This window comes from Coturnix japonica, chromosome 12, assembly GCF_054131305.1.
Source record: "Coturnix japonica strain WE chromosome 12, WE-NBRP24, whole genome shotgun sequence".
NCBI classification, from domain to species: domain Eukaryota; kingdom Metazoa; phylum Chordata; class Aves; order Galliformes; family Phasianidae; genus Coturnix; species Coturnix japonica.
Window position 1 is genome coordinate 17017714 of NC_140674.1, and position 23966 is coordinate 17041679.

Genomic DNA, 23966 nt, shown 5'->3' on the forward strand with positions numbered 1-23966 from the left:
AGCTCACAGCATCTTTGCTATCAAACCCATTTGCCAAGTGGGAACTGGCAATTCAGTTCCTCTCCCTTGGGTGCAGAGAAAAGCAGTATCTATTTAATCTGGAGTTCAGAAAGCTGGAGCAGAATTGGAGAGATCATTGCCCAGAACCTTTCCATCTTCCATTTATACCCCAAGGCATGTTTTTCTTCACCATTCAAAGCTCTCACTTCACTCACTGCTGTTAGAGCAATGTGTTTTTGGTAGCCAGCTCCTTCTGGAGTTTTCTGGTTCCAGGCTGGCCCTGCTCTGAAGATACCATAAGATACACCACCAGTGTTAAGATGCAGGAATATACCTGGTTCTGGTTCTGCAGGTTTTGATGCTCAGAATTAATTCCCTGAGTTATGCAAGCACTGAGCAGTAGCCACTGAGCCTTAGTTAGAATGAACTTTGTCCTAACTAATAATATATATAAGAGTATTTCTTGTGGCATCTACTCTGCCACCTCCATGAAAAACACAGAGCTGATCTCGGAGTAGTTAATTTGGCTGTTGTAATACAATCAAGGTGAAAAGCAGCACTGGAAGACCGCCTGTGGATTTCAGAGTCCCCATAGTTAAACTAAATGTCATCGTACTACATGTGGCTGCTGATTTCAGGTTTGCTAATTTGTAAAACAATGTGAAGAACATGCTGCAATTGAGAGCGGAGCAGCTGAATTATAGGTACTTATGCAGCACAGTAGGGACATGAATTCTCTTTATTGCACAAACCTGTCTCTAATTAATAGAAATAGTAGCATATTCTTGCTCTGCTTTCATTAATTCAGACCGATAGCTTTGGAAGGCTGGGTTGTGTTAGGAATTGTTTTGGGGTTTTTTGGAAGAACAGGACAGAACCACAAGACTTTCTTGACTTTTCAGCATGAGTCCTGATCTCCTTCAATGTGCAAGGAGCAAAATTACTAGCAGTGCCCTGCTGTGTGTAACAAACCATCTGTCACCATAATTGTAGCTTTATTTTTTTCCCCCCATACTTCTGGGAGAAAAGACCTATACTTCCCCAGCTGCCTGTCTGAACAGAGCGTTATAAAATGTATTTTAGAACCTTGAGAAACAGCCACAGTGTGTCCAAAGCCTGCTTAAACCCCAGCAGTTCTCCACTGACGCTGGCACCTGCTGATAAAAACTGGCTTCGGGCTTTACCTAACAAGCTGCAAACGATCTGAACAGCTATGACTCCTTCAAAGAGAGTTTTATAGGCCTTTCCTCTTCTCTGAGGAGGCATAAACATATCAAGCCCTTGAATTTTGCTTTATTTATCTCAGTGGAATGGCATGAGATTGTTCCCACAGAAGCACTGGTGATATTTCACCAAAGCAGACAGGAGGGAATGGCATTAGGAGTAGCTGAGGCATGAGTTGGTTTAGCCATTGGTGGTGAACACCACAATAATAGCATAGGCTTCAGCCTGGGCATATTTTATTATTTTTGGTGTTTCAAGGACTAAGAGGAAGAGCTGTCTAGAAGGGTGATGGAAAAGTATGAAAGCTGAATGGCTACATGAGAGGCAGAGGGCTTCACTTTGCTTGGCAGAATGCTTTGCCCCATTGGGGACAACGGCTACTTCCCTCTCAGGGTCAGAGGCATGGGAATAGATATGGCAGACAGGACTTTCTTCCCAATGGTTCACTGAAAAACTATTAATCTTCATAGCTTTCTTACATGAAGTACATACTGACCATTGAACAGCTCTAAGAAGGGCCTTTTATTGATATGACTCCTTAGCCAAGCGTAATGCAATTAAACGATTGGATTTCATTAAGCATATTGACAGGGTGTCAGTGACGATTTCCATTCCTCCCATTATTTCTATAAATAAAGTCATCTGACATAATCAGAAAATATGAACGTGCTAGACCTCCATTAATTCTTCCCCATACTAATCTAAGAGCTGGGCAGATGTTTATTAATACCTTGTTACACCGCATTCATCAGCTGTTTCCAAAAATAGAAAGGCTGAGACCTGATCTCTTGCTGAAGGTTAAATGAGAACAGATCTGCCTAAATCTAGACTTCTGATTAACTTTTTGACAATATTTTTGTTTTTTATCAAAATATTTCTTAAAATTTTACCCTTTCTTTCCCTCTCTCTCCCCCTTTTTAGTGTGTTTTGGACCATGCATGAAGCTCAATGGTGCTCCAATCCCTCCAGCATGGAATTCCTTTAGCTGAGGTCCTGAAGTCTCTCTGGATTTCTGTGGACCTGAACAACATAAGCCTATGACCTTCCCTCTGCTTCTCCCTCCTGGAAGGTATTTAAATAAGTGTCCTGGTCCACTCCATTCGGTGGTGGGTCTTTGCTGGTAACTGCTGGTGGGCTCTTGGGGATGGGTGTGAGAAACAGAAGGTAAGGGTGGATGTGTACAAACAGTGCTGATTCACATCAGCTGTTCGTTGAAACAGAACATAAGATCTATGTCTATCTTACTACATTGAGATTGCAGTGGGGCCATTTTCATTATTTTTTGGAATGCTAAATCTTGCTGTCAGATCTTTGTAAATTTCTCCTGAGGGACCCAGCCTCTTAGGTTAAAATGGAGTTGCTTTTTTCCCTCCCTCTGAATACTGGGCTGTTTCAGTTCCATATTTAAATCAAGATGATTCGTGGTTCTTCTCATGACTGAAATTTACTTTCAAGGGTAATGTGTAATGCTCTGAAATGGGTTAGGTAGTTCTTGGTCTGAACTTGTCTTGGTGTGTTTTGGCTGGGCCACACTTGAAACACAAAACTAGAGCATGTTGAGAGTTGCTCAGGTTTGGGGCTGGTCACTTCTTGCTGCTACATCCAGCACCAACACCTGGGGGGGCTCTTGGTCTTCATCAGGCCTTAAAGAATAATTTGAATAATAATATTTTTGAGAGAAGTCACCACACTACAGTGGGAGATAGGCATGACCCAAAGCCATCAGGTGGCCATTAGTCCAAATCTTAGATTGATGAACTGACTGGTGGGAACTTTGAAGTGGTGGTGGCCAGCCCAACCTACTGCTTTTCGTGCTGGGATACCTCATCCCTTGCCATCCCAGTGTCAGAGATAACAAGGCAGATGTAAAATGGCTCATCAAACCAACCAACGGAGTCTATGTCAAAACTTTTCTGAACCTCAGGAAAACGTGTGTGGATACTCTTGCTGCTGCTGTTCTCCCTCCTGACTTGATTTCAATAGTATTCAGACCTTTAATTTTGAGAATTCGCTTGAAAGTTCTGTAAGAATAATCAAATAGAAAATCTTATTCTGCTTCCACTGCTTTGTAGCTCCTGCTCTCCTCCTTAGAGCTGGATGCTGCTTATCTTGTCTGTCATCTCTGAAATTATCCACTTCTAGCACTCTTTCCCTTTCCTGGTACTCCATTTGCAGAAATGCACATAAGCACCTATTCTTTGGGTCAGCATTTCAATTAGTTTTAAATTACACATTTCTATTTCCTAGGTCTTTACTTATTTATTATTATTTATATTGAGTCTTTTTTCTGAGTGTTTGCATTGATTCTGATAAATCTGGTGGGTGCTTATCTCTATAAACAGATCAATAGCTTTTGGACTGCGCTTTCTGAAGCAATAGATTGAGAGGCTTGCTTCAAACTTGAAAGCCTCTGTATGGAATGTATTAATATACCCATCCATTACAAGTGTATGATTCATAAAATGACTTCAACCCCACTAAAAAGTAAGTGGACCTTGTACCATTTCTTCATGGACAGTTCTATTTGGCAGTTGCCAGTCTTACACCTTTTTACTTTACAGATTCCCTCAGTGCATGAAGGGAACTGAAACTACCTGTGTCATGATGAAGTTCTTTCCAGAGCTGATGGTAAAAATGGGATAATTACAGGCCTTGTTAATTATGAGTCCCAGCAGACAAGGAGCATCATGGATACCTCCAAGGGACTCAGCTAATCCCTTGGGATCTAAAATGAATGATCTGACAGGAACCAATCTCCCATCTCAAATTCTCCCTTCTCCTAAACTACAGGAGAACAACCCTACATCCTTTAAACTGTTACTGAATTGAAACTAGGCACAAAACAAGAGTTTCATTTTTATTTTTAGCTTGCTCAAAAAAGACCTGTATGCACTGTCTTTCCCTAAGCCTATTTTGGGCTAAATAAGAAAACACAGTTCCACAAAATCTCTGTGTGAAGCCAGCAGAAACACAGTAAGATAATAGTGCTGCAAGATAAGGGGGATTAAGATTACCTCTGGGCTTTTTTAAGAAATAAAGGGTGAAAAAGTTAATGGAATGCTCAAATGGGAGATGTTGCTGGGGCCTGCAAAAAGTGATAGACTGAGATAGCTTGGTTCACAGCGGGCACTTAGTGTGGAAGATCGTTGCATGGACAGCCTTTTCCATGTGGATTGAATTCTACACAGGTTATGGCATAGCACTTCTAGGAGCTATGGGTAATGAAGGTGATAATTTCCAGCTGATGTACCCAGAAAAGAAGTAGCTGAAGCACAATGATTTGTCCATTAGCATAATGAGAAATACAAGGGCTGGTAATGCAATGGCATAATCATTGCAAGGTGGGCAGTATGTCTCCTGTTGGCTGGAGGATCCCTTGGAGGATGAGCTATTTGTTACCACAGTGGAAGGGGCTGTCTATTGATTATGCCTCATTTAGGAAAGTGTAATGGTTGCTTCCCATCCACTTATGATTTTTCTGTGCCAATTTGTGTCTTGCTTAATGCAAGAAAAGGCAAGCACAGCAGTGCCTCCTGCATTCTGCTTTCAAGAGCAGCACAAACTGAGACTTTATATTGTTGTGGAAATTAGAAGTTGCTTTAATCACTGTGGTGAGTCTGAGTGGAATATTCTGCGGAGACAATAACAGCCACCGACAATCCAAATGCAATGGAGGTCTGGTCTGGCTTGTATTGAAGCTGAAGTAATATTTCTATTGTATTTAATGGACATCAGCCTCAGAAGAGCGCGCTTCAGATTGAACTTCTCTGCTTCTGCAGAGATCCTATTAGATTTGCAGAGTTGATATTAGATTTGCTGTGTGGTATGAGAACATGATTATTCAGTTAAATTACTTTTTCATTTAATAATACATTCTTTTCTACAAGGTGTTTTTTTTTTTTTCTTAAGTCTTTTCTACCTGTTTGCATTCAGCTGGTTAGGGAACTCACACTGACTTTCTGTCTTGAATTATTGCACAGTGTTGCTCTGCAGAATTAAACAGCTCTCGCCCACTTCTCAAATGAGTGTCTCTGTGCTAAACTTCTGGTCTCCTGAGCAGAGTGTTCCTGTTTTACTGCTGAGATCAAACCAGGGAGACCCTCTTGAGTTACCGGGATACTTAAATCAAAAGAAGTTCTTGACCTTAAGTATTTCTTCATACTTGAGCCTTTTCTATTGCAGCATACAGGGAGGCTTTGTGGGCCCTTTTCCAATGAAACAGATCTCTAAGCTCCAAACTGTATTATATTATTTGTAGTATTTACATTTGTAATGCTGGCAGTGTACTAAGTGCTTTGTAGAGACACTGGAAGACAAAGTCCCTGCCCAAAGAGCTTAATATTCATATTTTATTCAAAATGAAAAGTATCCCTATTTTGAGTCTGTAAGACACGGGATTAAGAAGGCTTTTCTCCGTATGCCTGTATATAGAAATACAGCCCCAAGGGGAGAAAAGGAGGTGGCTGTGGAGGGAAGGGAGCCAGCACTGCAGTACACACAGCAACCTGGAGGTGTGCTCCCAGCCTGGGGTCCTCATGGACCCTATGTCCCTGCGAGCCCAGCTGGGATCAGAAATAAGGAGGATATAAAGCGCAGTTCCCTATCCCTGACTGCACAGACTGCACTATTCCTGATATTTTGTCACGTCATAATTAGCTGCTATTTCTATGTAAGTACGATAGTGATAAAATTATTTCTAAAAATACATTAATTCATTAACATTTGAAGAAATTTGAATAGTATTTGAAGAAATATTGGAGAAAAGCTATAATCCTCCAGGAGGTATACTTGAAGTTCAGTGGAAAAATCATAGAATCAGCAAGGCTGGAAAAGATCACTAAGGTCACCGAGTCCAACCACAAACACACCCCCACCAGTCCCACTGACCACAGCCCTCAGTCCCACCACCTTTCTGGGTAATCTGTTCCAACGAAGCGGAACTGGGATAACTTTGCCATAACAAACAACAGGGAGAGTGAAGTGGAGCACAGAGGAAACAGGGAATGCATCTAATACATTTCCAAGCAGAATGAAAATCCAACATTACACACAGGGAGAAGCAGAGCCAAGAGTTTTAGAAGCCTAAGTTCTCCAGTTAGCTGCAGAAGTTTAACGTGTTTCCACGAGTTACATTTGTAAAAACAAGACTGGAAAATTGGGATTAGCAAATGAGTAAATTAAATTGGAATTTGAGCAAAGAGATTTGAAAGTAGTTTTAATCACTCCAGTCATCGCTGGCTTTGCCTCCAACATATTTTTTTTTCCCTTTGAAAACAGTCAGTGAATTATTACTGGATCTGAAGTTGTTTCCACTATAGACACTAGAGATTTTGCAGGGAAATCTGCTGGTGTTGTGGAACAGCAACAAGAACAGCCCCTGAAGAGGCATTACGGTTCTGACTTAATGACCTCCCATTTGTGGAGCAATCATCGCAGATACAACTTCTGGGCTTTGCTCCTGGCCACAACACAAGGACAAACACACTCAATGCAAACCTGGAAATGTCTGTAACAGCCTATACCCAAATCTGTCCTTCCAGAGTTAATTACTTCTGAAATCTAAGCAAGATGCAAAGAAAACTGCAGGTACCGGCAGCACAAGTGACTCTGGCTATTGGCTGCACAGCAGGAATGTCACCCCATAGCAGCAGGCAGGGAAGAGCTGTGGGGAACCCTGAGGTGCATAATATGCCCAGCACCTGTGCTGAGCTCCCTGCCAAATTCACTAAGCTAAATCCACCCCCAATGTTACGTTGATTAACGCAGGAGCTGGGGTGCTGACACCGATATGAGCCAGAGAGCCCAAAGGTGGAGAAAGCAATAAGCGTTAGTAAAAGGAAACAGCAGGTCATGAATCACCCTGATGATTTTGTCAGTGTTTTGTCTGTTCCACGAAGACCCAGACCTGACATTTTATTGTACTGAGTCTCAAGGAACACTGCAAGGGTGTTAGAGGTAAGGAAACAGGTACAGAGCAGTCCGACTACTCACCGTGATCGTACCTACTGAGTCACAATTAGATCCAAGGCTTCCCTCTCCAATTTGCAAGGTTAGATCACACTGATTTCATCAACAAGGTCATTTGAGCACCCACACTTAATCCAAAATCTAGGTCGATACTTGTTTAGGCGATTTACCTAATCTCTTTAAGACAATTAACTAGTGTTGATGTCCTAAGGAAAAATCTCTCTGCCCTGTCTGGAGCACAAGGATTTGAGGTCAGAGTTAGGTGAAGGGTCTTTTCAAGGCACCCTGGAAATAAATCAAGTTCTCTTTAGAGACAGAGCACTCACAGAGAGGAGATTGCAAGTAATTTTGTGTTGCTTTTTGGATTCAGCCTTTTGGCTGCTCTGGAGGCAACCAGAACATGTGGCACTGGTGCTGGAGCACTGGTAAGTCAGGAGCTTTTGCTCCAATGAGTTTTCTTGTTTCCACAGTCACCTGCAGTCCTTGACCAAGCAGCATGTGAATGCTCTGATTCCCTTCCATCATTGCCACACGCTGCCTCTTGGCCTGTCAGACCACTAGCCCTGCGGCCATGTGATGGGACCAAATTTCTTGTTAAGGGAAAGGATGGGAAAGTTCACTCAAAGTCACTGATGCTTGAATGCCAAGCTGCTAATCTTCAGTAAGTCCTAATTCAGAAATCAGTCTTATTTTATTGGAAATACTTACAAAGATAATCTGTGGATAAAAGGTCAAATGATCATTTCAGGCTTTCAGGTTAAATTTTAGGAAGAGTTTCGAGGAATAGGCTTTGAATCCTTGCAGCCAAGGCTACTCTGTGTATCGTGGTTGCTGGATGGATCTGAAATAAACCATTTCTACTGCTTTTGGCTGAGAATATGTGGCTAACATCTCCTAAGATTAACCCTCATCTTGCTGACAGGCCATTCAGCCCAAGCTGGAGCAGGAAGGACCCTTGTTTTGAAGTTGTCTGCTGTATTTGTTGCAAGCCACTGCTAAATCTCATCCCTTTGTCCTAACTGTAGAGCTGGGCCAAGCACATGGCAAGACTTCTCAGGCCAGGGACATGCCTGTAACAGAGGCCTCTATCGTTATATACTTTCTTCTATTAATGCCAGACTAAAAATCTTAAAAACTGAAAGCATTATGGAAAGATGCTGAAGTCATGCAGAATTACACAAATTATTTAATGCTCATTTCTTGATCTAGCATTTGTTTCAGCTGAAACTTTATCAGCTCCATGGGATCCATTCCAGGTTTATTCCAGGGCAACACTGAACTAAGGGGCCTGTGAAGCTGCCAAAGGAAAACGCCAGGGTCAGTAACAGCAGCTGCTACAGCCCAGCTCCAAGGCCTGAATGGAATTTCAAGGAGCAGAACTGGTCCCCATTCAGAGTCTTGATTTCCAGTTCTGCTCATAATCAGTCAAAAGCCTTCCATAGACCATTATGTTCATAATGTTGGTAACATGAAAACACCTGGTCCTATATCATACTCATCACTATTTGCTAAAACAAAATAATCACTCAAAAAAAACTGTAACAAACCTAAAGAGATGGAACAAGAGCTACTTCTTTGGTGACTTCTTAGAGGCAAGATGCATGAGGATGTAGAGGATGTACATAATTGCCATATAGGTATCACACTTGTGCTGTTGTCTTTCCATCTGTAAGCACATATAGCTGGCCTGGTAGAGGCTAACAGCTGTTACCTCCTTCTTTTTCAGCCACCCTGGCTGCAGATCAAAGCCTGCTGTAATCAGTGGTACAATGCACCACTCTCCCAGGCAGCTCTTTCCAGCGGCACTCAGAAAGTTGGGGTGGTCTGGTTGCTCAGGGTGCAGCTGTATCATCAGAGGAAGCACTGATGTTCACTGTTGTGTCATCACACCATTTTTAACGTTACGTATCCTAATGCTGAAACTCAACATTGCTAGGAGCTGTCAGACCAAACTTTTAATCTTTGCTATGTTAATTTCAACAGATAGGTACAGTGAACTTAATGAAAGCATGGCAGGTGAGAGCAATCAGCCTTGGAGCTGCTGGTGGATGCTGGTCCAGGTGCCCACCATCAAGGTCAGTCTGGGAGCAGATAAATAGCTCACCCAGGAGTGTTGGGGGCTGGTTTGTAGAGTTTTCTGCTAAGGTGTTTGGGAGATGGCAGCTCTGGGATGTATTGGCTGGAGGAGTGAGGAGCACTTTGACATGGGGAAAGAAGTGATCACCCAAGGTACAGTGTCAAAAGCATTGAACTGGTCTCTGTCTATTACTTTCTTGTGTTTTGTGCCCTTTGTTATTGTAGCCTTCTGGGTGGAAAAGTGTGTTTTGTTGTGCTAAGGCACTGCTTTTTGTGTGTTTACCTTAAAGCTCAGCAAAGCTCATTGTATGTGCTTTCCTCTTTGTGTAGGAATGTGGCTATGGAAGTGGAGTGCAGAAAAGCATCTATTGATTTATATCATGGTGTTTGACAGGAGCAGATCAGGGGCTCAGTTCAGCTGTTGGGATGTACTAAATACAGTCTGGTTCTGCAATAATTATGTGTAAGTTATCTTTGATGCAGCCAAGCTGCTTTAGAAGTATTGTAGAAGGTGAAACAAAGCCAGCTTTATAGGCAATAAAAACAGAATGGTATTATTTAGGCTAAAACGAGTCAATATTTGGAAAATTCCACTGTTAGCAATAAGACCTTGCCTGAGGGAGACTGCTTGGTGCTGCCTGCAGTGAGCCTGCACCAGATGGGAGAGCAGCACAGCAGTGTGAAGCAGAGCAGCAGTGATCCTGTAGCTGCAGGGAGGCAGTGTTGGGGGCGCAGCTTGAGGGTGGTGAGGGCTTGACCAGGAGAAAAGGCAGGTGGGCTCTGAGGGTCTGAAACATGGGGAAGCACAGCTTTAGTTGCCTGGTGGCACAGGATGAGTAGTGGGGGCTGTATGAAGTGGAAATGAGCCTAGTTACTGAGGCATAGAGTGAGCAGAGCATAGCCATAGGCTTTAATTAATGGGTGGAGGAAAAAAACAGCTTGAGTATGGTGTGAAATAGGGATCTGAAATACCTGGAGGCTTGTCCCTGGTTGTGCTTGAAGCTGACTGTCTTATACTGATGCTTGTCCTACAAAACTGACAGCAATAATGAATGATAGTCTGTATTTCTGTAACCTCAGCACACCTAACAATGTGCCATTGACACCAATTTTGAGGGCTGGATTGCAGCCAGTTTTTTGAAGTGGTGATAGCTTGGCTGTGGTCCTACAGTGGGAAGCACTACTGTGTACTGCTTGTGATCATGGTGGGGTGTGGGGCTTGCCTTTCCCTTCTCCTCAATACCTCCCTCCCCAAGCAAACAAATCTTCATTACACCAATGCTGTGTGTCCAGGGTTGTCTAGAAGGCATTAAGGATGTCACTTGCTCAGCCTGAGCACCACCTAAGTAGTCTCAGTGGAAGGTTCAAACTAGAAAGCTCTACTTGTACAAGTTGTGTGTGTTAATCAGCTTTCTAATTGGAGCAGGTGTTTGTGGTACCAGACAGCAGGTGTAATGACATTGCTGGATGAGTTCTGGGGCAAACTATAGCAGTAATTTATTTAATGCAACTCCAAGGGAGCCAATTCTGCTTGTTTTGGAGAGGTACAAATCTGTGAAAAATAAATAAACCTCTTTCTATCATTGGTTCATTTTGGAGGTCAAAAGTTCTCAGGTTATTTGGAGGCTGAATCTGTTACTGACCATTGTTTTCTGAGTTGTGAATGGAAATCTCAGCCTTCAGGTTTGTGATCTTTCTCTGAGAAAGGAGCTGCCAAACATCTTTTGCATGCAGAGGAGAGCGATATGGTTGAGGGATGAACCACTTTAAAGGCTCCTTCAAATCCTGGAGTGTGGGTCTGCATAAACCATCTCACACAGAGTGCAGCTTGCACAGGCTGCATGCTTATGCAATTAGGGTGAAGCTGGACTGCATCTCGTGGGGCTTGAGGACTTGATGATGGCACAGAGCTGACCCCCCAGTGTCTGGTTACATCCTTGTAATGTATGGGAGGGATGTAATGAGTGGGAGGGAGCTGGCACCTGTTCTGCTTGGAGGAGTGGTGGGTCTGTGCTGGGCTGTAACTGCAGGCTCATTGCTGAGTGTGATTGCCGTATCAGCAGCACCTGTGTGCTTGTTTGCTGGGCTTAGTGCTTATTTTCATGGATCAGGAGGTTGCAATCAATTCCAAAAATATCAAGAGTACAGTTTTAGCCCATTAGTCAGATCAGGAGTGGATGCGTACTTTGAAGAAATTGCTTAAGGGGTAAAAAAATATTTTAAAGTATCAATCCTATAATCACTGTGAAGAATTGACATCAGCAAGGTTTTTCCTGCTCAGTGAAACAAAATGAGTCAAAATTTCCAGACTTCTGGCTTTTCCACTGATATCTGAAAGCAAGCAACAACCTTCCTGTGGGCTGAAAGGCAGAGCTGCCCTTAGAGCGGAGGTGTCCTGTGGCTTTAAGTCTGGGCAGTGATAGAGAGCTTTGGTGAATGCTATTGTATAGATATAGAATGATTAATGCAGGCATCTGAGAACACTTAACTTAGCTTTTGGTGTTTGTTATTTCACTTATGGGGCTGTTAATATCTCGTCAGGCCATATCTTAATGATTAATAGTCTGTTTTATCAGTAACACAGGAGAAATGTGATTATCTTTAAGTGGTGGAACTCCTGTGCTGACTGAATGAGTGGTATTAGATGGCTTTAATACCTCAACCTTCAGGCTGGCTGGGAGGTCCTGATGCTTTGGAGCTGGTGTAGGTATAATACAGGAGCAATGTGGTAGGGGTAGAGCTACGGGACACTGCGGCATAGGCATCAGTGGGAGAGAAAGGCTGGAGATCAGGAAAGAAAAAAATCTGGTCCTCCCACACTTAAGCCCCTCTGCTGATAACTAATTCTGTCCAGGAGCAACCTGTGTCTCCTGTTGGCCTGCAAATAGCAAGGGCCTGCAGACCTGTCAGCAGCAGTGGGATGGTTGTTCCATTCCTCTCCCTGCAGCTGAAACTTCCAGTGCTTGTCAACACCACACAGCATTGCTCAGAACTAATTAAGCTGAACATTTGCATAGATAGACCAGTTTCAAGCAGAATAAACCCAGCCATGCCCTACCCACATGCTCGTGACTGGGTTCATTCTATTTGAGGCTTTTATTCATTCTTCCATCATATAAGACATTTTCTCTCCCTATCAGCACTTCTACACCAGCAGTAGAGCTGAGAATAAGGAGCAGAGTGGGGGGGAAATAAGACAGTTTTAAAAGCTTGCCACATCTCCAGTGGGGAGGGCTGCTGTTCAATTCAAACAAGCCCAGTAAGGAAGCTAATTGCTGAGAACAGTGGGATCTTCCAAAGCCCTAATTAGAGGTGATTTTAGATCTTTGCAAGAGCAGGAAACCTCTCTTGCTTGCATACCAGTAAGACCACCTTACAGCTGGGAGTGCAGCTGGCCTCTTCTAGCAATGGGCATGGCTTTGCTGAGCAAATGAGGAGCTCAATGGACAGGAACTGGATGGAAACTTGGCCATGATTCCTCCTGCATCCCTGCTGTGTGGCTGGGATATTTGAGTACAAAGTGGCACAAAGCTTGAGCACAGTGCTGAGTAAAGTCAGCTGGATTGGGACCCAGCCCAGAACATCAGTGTGTGCTTGAAGCACCAGGGTTACAGCCTGGCTGCATTGGGGAATATCTGTAGTTCAGTACTAAGCATAAGCTTTATCTAAATAACAGTTTTTAACTCCATGCTTTCCATCTTGCTTCATTTCTTGTGAGTTGCCTACTGAAAGCAGCCAAATGCTACAACCCAGCAGCATTTACCTGTGAGTAGGCACAACCAAGTGTGTCTGTGGCCATGTGGGAGCCAGGGGGAGTTCTGCCACAGAGTTCAACTGGCACTAAAATAATTCCTGTAGGATTGCATTTGTGCTATTGCACTGTAATCTCTCTGCTGTAGACCTCTAGCTTAAATGCACATTAAAGTCTGGGGTCAGGCCAACTGGCAGTGAGTTAATGGTCCATAGAGTGGCTGCTGCTGTGCTGCCTCCCCTCCATTAAGAGGCAATGTTGCTGAAAGTGGTTGGTGTGCCCCAGTTAATGGGGTTCATGGCTCGCCCCTGCACAAGGGAGGATGCTTGTTGCATTTAAACAAGATATGAACCCAAGAGGCACTGCAGAGCTTCTATATCCAAAAAGAATACTGAATTGGGGTGGGAAATCCTGGTGTGGCCCCATAGGTAGCTTCTGGGGAATCATGGACCCCTGTCCCATTGCTGTATAGGGCACTGCTCCCGCCTTACCCCAGAGAATATTACAGACATCAATACTCACACCTGTAACCTCTGGATGAACATGCAAAACCCAGGAGGCTCCTTTTTTACCAACACGGTTTTGCTGGTGAACATGCATCATCTGGTTGTTGATAAAAATTATACACCAAACGATCTTTAATACAAAGGAGAGAAATGTTGAGTCTCTGAACACATGCACTTCTCCAGCCTGCACAGCTGCTTCAGGCTTTTGGTAGCAGCCTGCAAGGCTCGGTGCTATTCGGTAATCCTGATTCTTGGCATGCAAAGAGGCACAGAGAGAGTGATTTCTCTGGCTCACTGAGAAGAGTAAAAAGATGGAAATAAGAGACATTTACCAGCTGTGGTGGTGGGAAGGGTGCTGAGGCCTTCTGCTTTCCTTTCCCATCGTTGTGCTGCTTTTCTCTCTGGGGCCCCATGTTGCAAATCCTACACTCCCATCTGGAGAGCAGTGGCTGTAAGCTCCCTCCAGAGCCCGTTGACGCAATCTGGGTCATTCGGGGAAGGTTGTTGGGAAGGATCCTGCGCATCCCTGTGGTGCCGGTGCTGGGATTTGCTTTCCATGATGTGCAAGGGACTGGGCTGGCCCCATCCCAAGCCCAGCTCTCTCAGCCTGCTGCATCTCTGGACTCCAACAGTGCCCACTGGGAGGCCAGCTGAGAAGTGGATGTGATGATCCCACTCCAGGGACATAGGAGGTACCTCATGGGATCCACCTAAGTACTTTTTTTCTGGATGAAGTTGATGGCTGAAGCTATTGCAGTAGCACTGAGGAGTGTAACCTGGCTTCCCTGCCCAGGAGTGTCAGTGAATAAGGGGATTTCTAAAAGGCAGTGACACCCTTCTAGGGAAGGCAGGATTTCTTGAGGTGGGACTGAGTGGATTACTGTTACTGCTAGGAGCTAATCTGTACGGCTGCTTTGTGGGATTCCCTAGTGCCCCCATTTGGTACTTGGTATCAGAGGAGAAATGTGCAGAGAATTTGATTTTACAAAAGCCATGCAAAAGCATATGCATGCAATGGTGCAAAGCAAGAAGATATCAGGTTGTTGTTGTTTTTATATATATTTTTTAGCTGTATGTGTAACAATCTCTTCCATTCCAATACTGGTTTATTACTGTGGGACCAAACAAGTTAAGTATCACAGCTCAGTGGTACCTTACTCTAGGTTTTTACGCATAGTCTTAGTGTATCTAACATTGTTTGCAATATGTATTGTTTGCAACAAATCCAACTCCAGAGCTGTAGCTGAGATGAGAATGCACAACACCCGCATTCCCACACAGAGGCAGCTGCTCCTTGAGCCTCCTGCAGTCCCCAGTCCACATTCAGTCCCTGTTCTCTGACCAGCTTGAAGGTAAAGCAATGGTCACCATTGCTGGTGCTGCTCCACTATCCCATGTGTTGCCTTCAGCCTCACTGCATTAAGGAATGCTTTGCTTTCTATGTGAGAAGCCCCCAGTGATTTCTAGAAATAATGTTATGCATTGCAAAATATTGCCATAAACCTTTAACTACACCATGAATGCTACTACCAGAAACTTCCCATCTGAACAAGTGCAACTTGAATCTTGAAGCAGCTCTTGAACTACTTTGCACATACACATCCTGCAGTCCCTTGACTAGCCTGTCTGGTGTGTCTGCCTGGCAGACAAAAGTGCACCAGGAAATCCTTTTGGGAGCCTCACTTAGCAACCAAGCCTAAACTCAATCTAGCTTTAACCACCCCCATGTGGGTCTGCCCAGTAGCCTGCCTGGTATGGTCCCCACCTCTCATGCCCCACAGCAGTCACCCTGCTGTGCCCAGCTTTACCTTGCCAGCAGCAGTGCCTAAAATGCAGATCTCAATGTGGTTGGAGGGTTTTCCCCATCATCTGTGTGCTCCTGCAGTTTCCACCTCTGGTGAGCAAGAGTCTTCCATGGAGCTCTTGGTGTGTATCCAGTTACTTCTTTCTGCTCTTGCTGTTCCTGGTTTGTTTGAAGTACTTTGTATTTCAGTAGAGGTAATGCCAGCATTCAATGATTTCTCAGCATCAATCCATCAGAAGGAAGGAGGTGAGCAGACTGTCTGAATGAACCCAGCCTTGGGAAGCAGCGTTTCTTCTGCCTGTGCTTTACTTCCTGATGCTCCTCAGTACCCCTGTACTTACAGGTGTTCCTCTTTCCACCTGCTTTGCCTGGGCTCCTCATGTGCCCCCAGGGCATGGTGCTCTCTGCAGGTGATGCCTTTACTCTCACTTCTTCCTTGGAAGAAAACTGCAGAAATTGGGCAGAAAATCCAGTTTGCAGCAGAGTCTGGTGGTGGGGCAGCCCTTTTCCTGCCCTGATATCTTCTTGTGGTTCCACCTTTTCTCTCAGAAACGTCAGGGCTGTGATGAAGCTGCTGCGTGGCTCTCACTCCTGTGCTTGCTCAACCTTGTGTTTCCTTCCCTGTGCGACACTGGGGGCTTTCCAGCCCTCCCCTCCATCACCTCCATCCGGACCACTCTGCCCTTGGATGGTGTCTGCTCTTCTGAGCCAGGCGTGTGCTGGAGCAGCTCACTCACTTCACACTGCTCTCCCACTCGGTGCACTTGCTGTTTGCTCCTACAGCAGGAATAAAAGCTGCTTTTCCTGACAGAGGGAATGCACGGTCTGCGGTTGAGATAGGATCTTTTTCCCTCTGTTTGTTACGTGAGGTCTTATGAATTAAGAAGCTCCAACCCATCTAGACCTTATACCAGTCAGTCTGATTCATCAGCGGATCTCCTTGGAAACTCGCTGTTCCTCTCTGATTTGTTACAAACATCTCTCCCAATTTAAAGATGAAATACAGTGAGAGCAGAAAGAGGAGCTATACTATGTAGATACCTCATAAAGAACTGTGTGCCTTGTGTGCACAGTTGCACTGATACGTGTGGGAAGCAATGCTGTGGCGCAGGTGGGAAGGGGCTGCCCTGTCCTTGCTGGGAATCTTTCTCTCAGGATGGGGTGACTGTGCAGAAAGACAGTTGTAAATGTGTGCCAGCAAACTACCTCCAGTTCCTTTTACAGGGTAAATCTCCTATGTTTCTGACTCTCTTGTCTGGGCAGAAGTGCCCCAGAATCGTGTCCTCTGTTCCAGCCATGCTCAGATTTGTCTGAAATCTTTGCTATGAATGCACTGCCCCTACCAGCACAGCCTCAAGTGCTCAAAGCTCAGTTTGCTGAGTAATCTGGACTGCAGTGAATAGCTGCTGATAAATGAGGGTTCAGGCAATCAAGCTCATTTCCAATGCAATTAATCCATGTCAGGAACATGACCTCTTTCTGGCTAATTGAAGTTTTTGCAGATAGTTGAAGTGATGGTAATAAAGGGCTGACTCCCAGAGTGGGAGAGCCCCTGGGCTCTGGGTAATGCCCATTTGCCCTGCTCCTGTGTGGCTGAAGCGACACAGGAGGGTGGGCATCCCACTGTGTCTCTGGTTTGTCAGCTAGTCCAAAGTGAAATACAGGGGGAAGCCTCTCCTCCACCTCATTCCCATCTTTTTGCTTTCTTTGTGGAGCTTAAAGGAAAGAGCAAAGCTGTGATGCTGCCAGATCTCAGTGCTGGTGTCTGTTGGTGGGAGAAAGGAGAAATGGGATGGTATCAGCAGGGCACGCTCTGGTGGATGGCACCAGCATGGGAAATGTGGCTCCATTCTGCACAACCTCAGCAATGAGATAAAAGCCTTGTTACTGCAATGCAATGAGCTCTCCACACTCTCAGTGGTACAAACTGGCTTCATTTGTATTGGGAAGATACAGGCTTATTGTTTTTAGTCTGTTTCTGTAGCACCAGGAATTCTTAATGTGATAATCAGTCTGAGGAAATGCAAGTAGAGTGAGTTGCAGCGCTCTCAGCAGGCGGTGATGGTGACAAGCTGTAATGCTGCTGGAGGTCTGTGGGTTGTTCGCAGGTGATAACAGGAAGATGCAGGAGTGATACCTGCAGCCCTGGCCCAGCCCTTCCCTGTGCATTTCTCTGTGCTCAGCATTGCTCTGCCACAGTAGTAGCGGGCTTCTTTCTCACACAGCCTTGCACAAGTCGCTGCAGAGCACTTTGGCCATTAAATGAAGTTGCTTTGACATATGCAATCAATTGCACCACGACCTGTGTTTGTGTGCTGCAATCAAAGGGTTCTGTGCTCAGGGAGGGGGCTGAAGCCAGAGCTGGAGGTACGGCTGCAGTGATGTGTGCTCAGTGTGTTCACACTCATCAGGAAATTGCTTACATTATGAAGCAATTATCATGGTTTAAAATTCCAATAGCATTTTGGAGGTGTATGTGCCAGGGGGCTTCCATTTGCAAAGAGGTTTTTATTGCACCAACTTGCCTAATGACTTTACTGTTTGAACCACACTGAGGTGTTTTAGAAGCCAGTTTGTAATCTTTGTTGGAGAAACTCCACGTAGAACACTTGTTCCATTGCAGGCTGCTATACTGAAGTCCCTATATGCTCTGTGCAGGTTTAACTGGGTAGAGCCCCATACAACGTTTTCTACTCCCCTTCTTAATTGTTGGCAGCACAACACTCAGCTGATGCACAGCATGTCACTGCTCTATCACTGAGCCCAGCAGCCTCTCCAGGAGTAGCAGTCACTCCTGCAGGACGTTTTCACCCATTGGCTTCAGTGGGAAAAGGGTAAATGATGTCTGTAAGCTGCTAAACAGTAAATGTGCTGCTGGAGGTACTGGTGTAGGTTTTTAAATGTTGGATCAGTGCATCAATCGTTGTACCACACCCATGCATGTCCTAGCATAAAGCCCACACTCTTCTGGCAGCCAGTTTTGTTTCTAGATGTCACTGCTTGACTTATAAGCACTCACCAAACCTTGATTAATCCTGTAACGTTTCTTTGCCGTACATATGGTTCTGTGATGTCTTTAAGGTCACATGGAATTGTGTTTGCAATCCCTTTTATAAATAATACTACAAAACACTTGCTGCTAAATCTAGCTGTCAGCAAACAAATGCCAAGGAGTAAAATGATTATTACTGTTATTTGCTCTATTCCAAAATCCATTAATTTGCTTGTTGCAGTGTTAAGTAATGAACACTTCTGCAGCAAGGTCACTGTTCCATTTTCATCACAGCTATCTCATGTACAATATGCAGAGCCTATTCCTTGCTTTGGGCTATATATTAACATTATTTTCCTTTGTTTTCTTATGGATTGTCTATCACGGCTATAAAGATTGCCTGTGTGGCATCTCTTTTTAAATTCAGTGCATAATTATATGATTTTGGGTGTTTTTTTTAATATATTGCTACCTTAATACACCTCATTTCCTTTGAGCAGGAGGACATATTGCTGTTATTTACATGACAACACAGGCTTAGCTGAGCTCTGTGGAATTTTGCTGTCTCTGACACATATTGGGTACAGGCAGAGCAGTGATGGAAATAATGTGAAAGAAAATGATTCAGTTCAAGTCAAAAAGACTAATGGAAGTAGTAAAACCGAAAAGAGATGAAAGGAAGAATTACTGAAATAAATATCTGAGATGGGAACCTGCAGGAAAGGTTCACTGCAGCTGCACATTGCTGTGTGTCAGCTGGGTTAATTTGCAGGGTGGTCTGTGTCATAGGAACAGGTGGTGATGAAGGAAAGATCTGGTGTCCTTGGGCTGGGTCTGCCCATGAAGCTGAGCCCTCTCAGGTATCCTTGGAGCATCCCTGATTTACTGCAGCTTAAGGTGGTTATGCAAACCTGCCCCCCTCCCCACAAGTGCATGCACAAGTACGTCTTGGACTGAATAGCTATATGGTGCTTCATCTGCTTGAGCAGCTCTGGCCTCACCACTGGCACTTCCTCTGGGCCACTTTCTCCCTACATTGGCTGCTCCCACTTCTCTTGGTGGGCTTCTCAGCCCTCCTGCCCAGGGGCCAGGAGGTGAGTGCTGATCTTCCATGTAGATAGAAAACCTTCTGAGTGATGCGAAGTACTTGGCTCAAGGTCACCATGTGCAGCTTTGAAATTACTTGATAAACACTGCATTCCCAGCAAATAACGTGCTTTGGGCTGTGATCTTATCCTGTAAATGAATCTGGGATACATTCCTCCTCTTTCGTTCTAGTCCAGTAGAGTATTTTGCCCACACTAAATAAAAGAAGTGGAAAATCATTAACTTTCCCTTCTGATATATGTCTTTAATTTCTTCATTCATAATGAGTTCATTGCTGCAGCAGCAGGGGTGAAATATGTTGTACTACTGGAATTCCTTTGCAATTCAGCATTAATTAATGTCCACTTCTAACACAGTGTTAACAGTAATGAGCCTAATCTTTCAGAGACCACTGTGGGAAATTCTGCTTTTCTTTTTTTTTCCTAGCAAGTTGTCAGAAATACAGTGAAAATTGTGCCTTAACCTTTGTTTAAAGCTGCTGCTTTGGGATTTTGAAGGGTTGGAGGATAGTTCAGCATGGTGCCCTTGTTCTCTGACCCTGTGACATGTAATGGGGACTCTGGTCTACCTTGCCAGAATCAGCTCCATCCTGGTGCACCAGAAGGTGCTACTGAACTTGTGTGCAACCTCAAGTTTGGAGGTTTTCTTGGACTGCAGAATAAGCTGCTGTGGGAGCCCCATGGAACCAGCAGTTCGTGCTGTATTGCAGGGGCTGAGCCGGTCTCATGGCTTCAGGGGAGGACTGTGCATCCTCCCTGTTTCACTGACTTTCCATCAGTGAAGTTTCTTGCTTTTGTTTCTGTGTCCAACTTGGAACATGTGTAGAAATTTCAGTCAATTAAAACACAAACAATGAAAAATAGGAATTACTGCACCCTGGGGGCAATGACATAACCCTCTGTATACAGCATTGAACTAGTTAGGACTGAGGAGGACTAAATAAAAACCCAAATGGCAGCACAGGCGCTTGAGTTAATAGCACATCATAGCACTTTAAAATAGACTGTAGAAAGCTTGAAACCTTTCCTTGCTACACCTGCTGACAAATGTAGCCCTGACTAATATATATATATATATTTTTTTTAACTGAAGATCCCATTGCATCTGTCTGTGCTGAATTAATATGCAAAAGTTTATATGAAATGATTTGCTTAGAGGTCTTAATGAATTTGGTTATCAGAAAGGCCTTTCTAATAAAGATAATAGATGTCAGCAGAGCTGGCAGCACTTCTACTGAGGCAATTTTTCATTGAGTCTGGAGTAAATGTTCTCTGATAAATCTTGTCAGTGCTGTCACTCTCAGTCTAATGGCAGAAGCAGCCTTTTAGTGCACACAACAGCAGAGCTATTCAGTGGCTTGTGGGTTCTGGCACCACAGTTGAGTGTTCTCCAGCCTTTCCTATCTTGTTAATCCCTCTGCTACTAATTCGTCAACTTACTTAGAACATAAGAGAGGTTGCCTCTGTGGGAGTCTCAGCCTCTGTTGTTCAGACTCTTATGATAGATGCTGCCAGCTCTCCATGTAGGATGTGATGGGCATGCTGCACTTCACCTGGCTGCCTTGTCATAGAAGCATAGGCAGAATTCATGCTTTGTTCTTAAAGCACCTGTGCAGTCTGTTTTCTATTTCTTTCTTCTTCAAAAAACGTTTGAATCGGATTTCTTTTGGCCTTCACAGCCAGGTGTTGCCTGGAACCTCTCTGAGGTCTAAAAGAGAAAGCGTGCTTTGTATTTCTTGCAGATAGCTTCATACAGCAGGCTCATTCATCACCAGGGATGCTGAGCTGCCAGCCAGCTGTGTATCTCTTTAACATTGTGGTCTGTCTCACTGAGGCACCCACAGCCTAGGGCTGAGTCCACAGCTGTGAGCTTGTGTGTGCTATCAAGATGACAATGACCTTGTTTTCTCAGCTAGGTCTGAAGCTGCCACTACCTAATGTAGGTTGTGTACCTTGCACTCTGAGACAAATGAAGAGTTTGGTAAATGCCTTTGCCTGGTGCCAGGAGTGCCATGTTTTGGAGCCCCTCCAGGGATGGTGACTCCACCACTCCCTGGTTAGCCCATGTCAGTGCATTACCATTCTTTTGGAAAAGAAGTTTTTCCTAATCCCTGAACTGAAACCCCTCAATGAGTTGGTTAGCACTTGTGAAGATCTGAAAGAAACTGAAAACAGAATCGATGTTGTATAGCTGAGCTAGAGCTCTGTATCAACCAGATCTAAAGCTGGCTTTGGAGAAGTCCTTGGATGATGTGAACTGGCTTTTACTGTGAATGGAGAGAATAAAGCTGAAGCAGTTTATTCCAGCTGAATACCTGGTCGTTATATCTAATGTTGTAAAAGCTGTTGTGGAAGCACAGGCTAAAATGGCTATTCATCTTTGATCCTTCAGCAATACAGGAATATCAAGAAATCTCTGAGAGTGCAGGGTTAGAGACAGCTCAATTTTATCTACAGCCCCCTGAATACTGCAAAATGCTTCAGCTCAAAGGGGCTGGACAACCATGCATTGAAGTGTTCTTTGTGCAGACACCAGGGCCCCTTTGTTTCCCCAGACTGTTAGGAGAAAAAGCAAGATGGTGAATGCTGTGGTTTGCCTACCAAAGCAATGCTCTTTGAGAATCCACTCGTATTCAGATCTCATGTATGACATTGGAAAAGGATGGATTAGTGGAGGTTGGGGGTGCTTTTATGGTGGATGGAAAGCTATTTTCTTCTCAACTCATAGTAATAATTACATGTATTTTCAGAAGTTCTGTAGAAAAACTATTTGCCTCCCTCTGAACTACTTAGTGCACTGGTTATCTTGGAGACTGCAGGAAATGTTTGCTCTGTCTTGCTTGTCCTTTTCCCAACAATGCACACGCACAAAAGCCAATTTGGAAACGCTTATGCATTTTGATTGACAATAGAAATTTTTGCTTTGAATTTTGGCAAAGAGTTTATGCTCCCCAGAATGCTTTTCAGTTAACTCTCATTTCATTTGCATGACTAAACAGTGGTTCTGCATTGCTTCATTACAAAAGATTTGCAGAGCTCCAAATGCCTTTCAATGCTGGGGGAAAAAAAAAATACCAGCAAATCAAACTGCTGTGTATGGTTAAATTGCTCCAAAATAAAGAATTTCAATAGAAGCAGTTCCTTTTATCCCTTCAAATTTAGCCCTTGGCGATATGAAATGAGGAAGCTTCAAGCCCCAGAAGAATCTGGGTGTGGATGGTGAAAATGAGAGATGTTGTCTTTTAAGTAATAATCCTGGTTTCTGCCAGCACAATAATGCAAAATGCTGATGATTCACTGCTGGGATTCACTACTACATCAAATGTATTGCCATGAATTATTTAGCACATCTAATTGAATGTTAATTTTGCTATTGGAGATAAGTAGCCATTGAGCTTCGAGTGAGAAATCAATTTATATGTGTCATAGTTCTGATATCCCTTGAACTTGCTTGGGCATATCCACAGTGCTGCCTCTTTGTGTTACGCCTTTATGCTCCACAGGCATTGGTTTGGCTGGGGAAGTCCAGCAGCTCTAAGCCTCTGAAATTCTACATCCAGGAGGCTGTAAACCTCTCTGGCCTTGCAGGCTGGGGAATATCTCCACTATTTTTTGTCCCTTTTGGAGCACTCAATCACCTTTGGGCAGTGTGACAGGACCCTGGTTCCAGGAGGGTTGGGGTTTGCTGCTGAGCTGTGGCATAAAGGAGCCAGAACCCCCTGGGGCTGGAAATGCTCTGCAAATGCTTGGAAACAGCACAGAGAGGCTCTGCAAGCTAAAACACCTAGATTTGGACTATCAAGGTCAGCATTGCCCACTGGAGGATTAGGTAGGATCAAGTAATTAAGGAAAAGGATAATTTATACCAGATTTCCCTGCAGGCAGAGCAGATGACAGTTTTCTGTTGCTGACACTTCTATGTCTGTGTTTTTGTGCAGAAGCACAGGAAAGGGAAGGACAGGTAACAGGTTGTTCAAGCACAGTTAAAATTAAATTCTTGGACTACTCTGAAATGGTTTTCTGGTTTAAAAATGTGCCTAAGTTTTAAAAAGCTAGATTTTAATATTTTAATGACTTGAAATAAAGTGCTAATTTCATTGTTTACACGAAAATTGCCCTTTTCAGATCAACGTCAAGTGATTTCTTTCTCTCAGGTCTTCCCTGGCCATCAGACTGGAAATGTCAATATTTGTCAATCTCCACCAGAGATTCTAGATCCTTAACAAGTAGAAATATTGGTCTCCTAAATTAAGTGTGGCTGTTGCTGGAAGAGTTTGCACCAGGGAACCTTGCTGGGCTTTGGGGACAGAGTATCGTGCTTGAATGCACAACCACGCTGCCCTTCCTGACTCAGCAGCTCTGATGCAAAAGAAGTAGAGCCTGAGTACACTGATGCTTCTGGTTGCAACACAGATATCAAAGGATGATTCTCTCATTGTTCTTGCTTTTATTGCTGACACTGCAAGCTGCTCAACTGCAGCATCTGGAGCCATTTAGCTGTGTGCAAGAGAACATTTCTGGGTATATACTAAAGGGCTGT

At 44.1% G+C, this 23966-nt stretch overlaps 2 protein-coding genes across 13 annotated transcripts in view; one reads left to right on the forward strand and one right to left on the reverse strand.

Annotated features, from left to right (window-relative positions):
• The window catches only part of LOC107318146 (calcium-activated potassium channel subunit beta-2), a 107966-nt gene that overhangs the window by 22615 nt on the left and 61385 nt on the right, over nt 1-23966 (reverse strand). The window contains exon 1 of one of the 10 annotated variants that reach the window (XM_015871603.3): nt 15333-16208. The exons of 7 other annotated variants lie outside the window; for them this stretch is intronic. Coding sequence is in view for 2 of the 3 variants with exons in the window: in XM_015871600.3 (XP_015727086.1) it covers nt 13857-13906 (50 nt within the window). In the remaining variant the exon portion in view is untranslated. Of the gene's footprint in view, nt 1-13856; nt 14003-15332; nt 16209-23966 lie in introns of those variants that run through there. 2 more of the 10 variants (XM_015871600.3, XM_015871597.3) reach the window with 2 other exon arrangements.
• TBL1XR1 (TBL1X/Y related 1) overlaps nt 1-23966 on the forward strand; it is a 375211-nt gene that overhangs the window by 12848 nt on the left and 338397 nt on the right. For all 3 annotated transcript variants that reach the window (XM_015871583.2, XM_085513249.1, XM_085513250.1), the window contains exon 3: nt 2146-2293. The gene's annotated coding sequence lies outside the window, so the exon portion shown is untranslated. The remainder of the gene's footprint in view (nt 1-2145; nt 2294-23966) is intronic.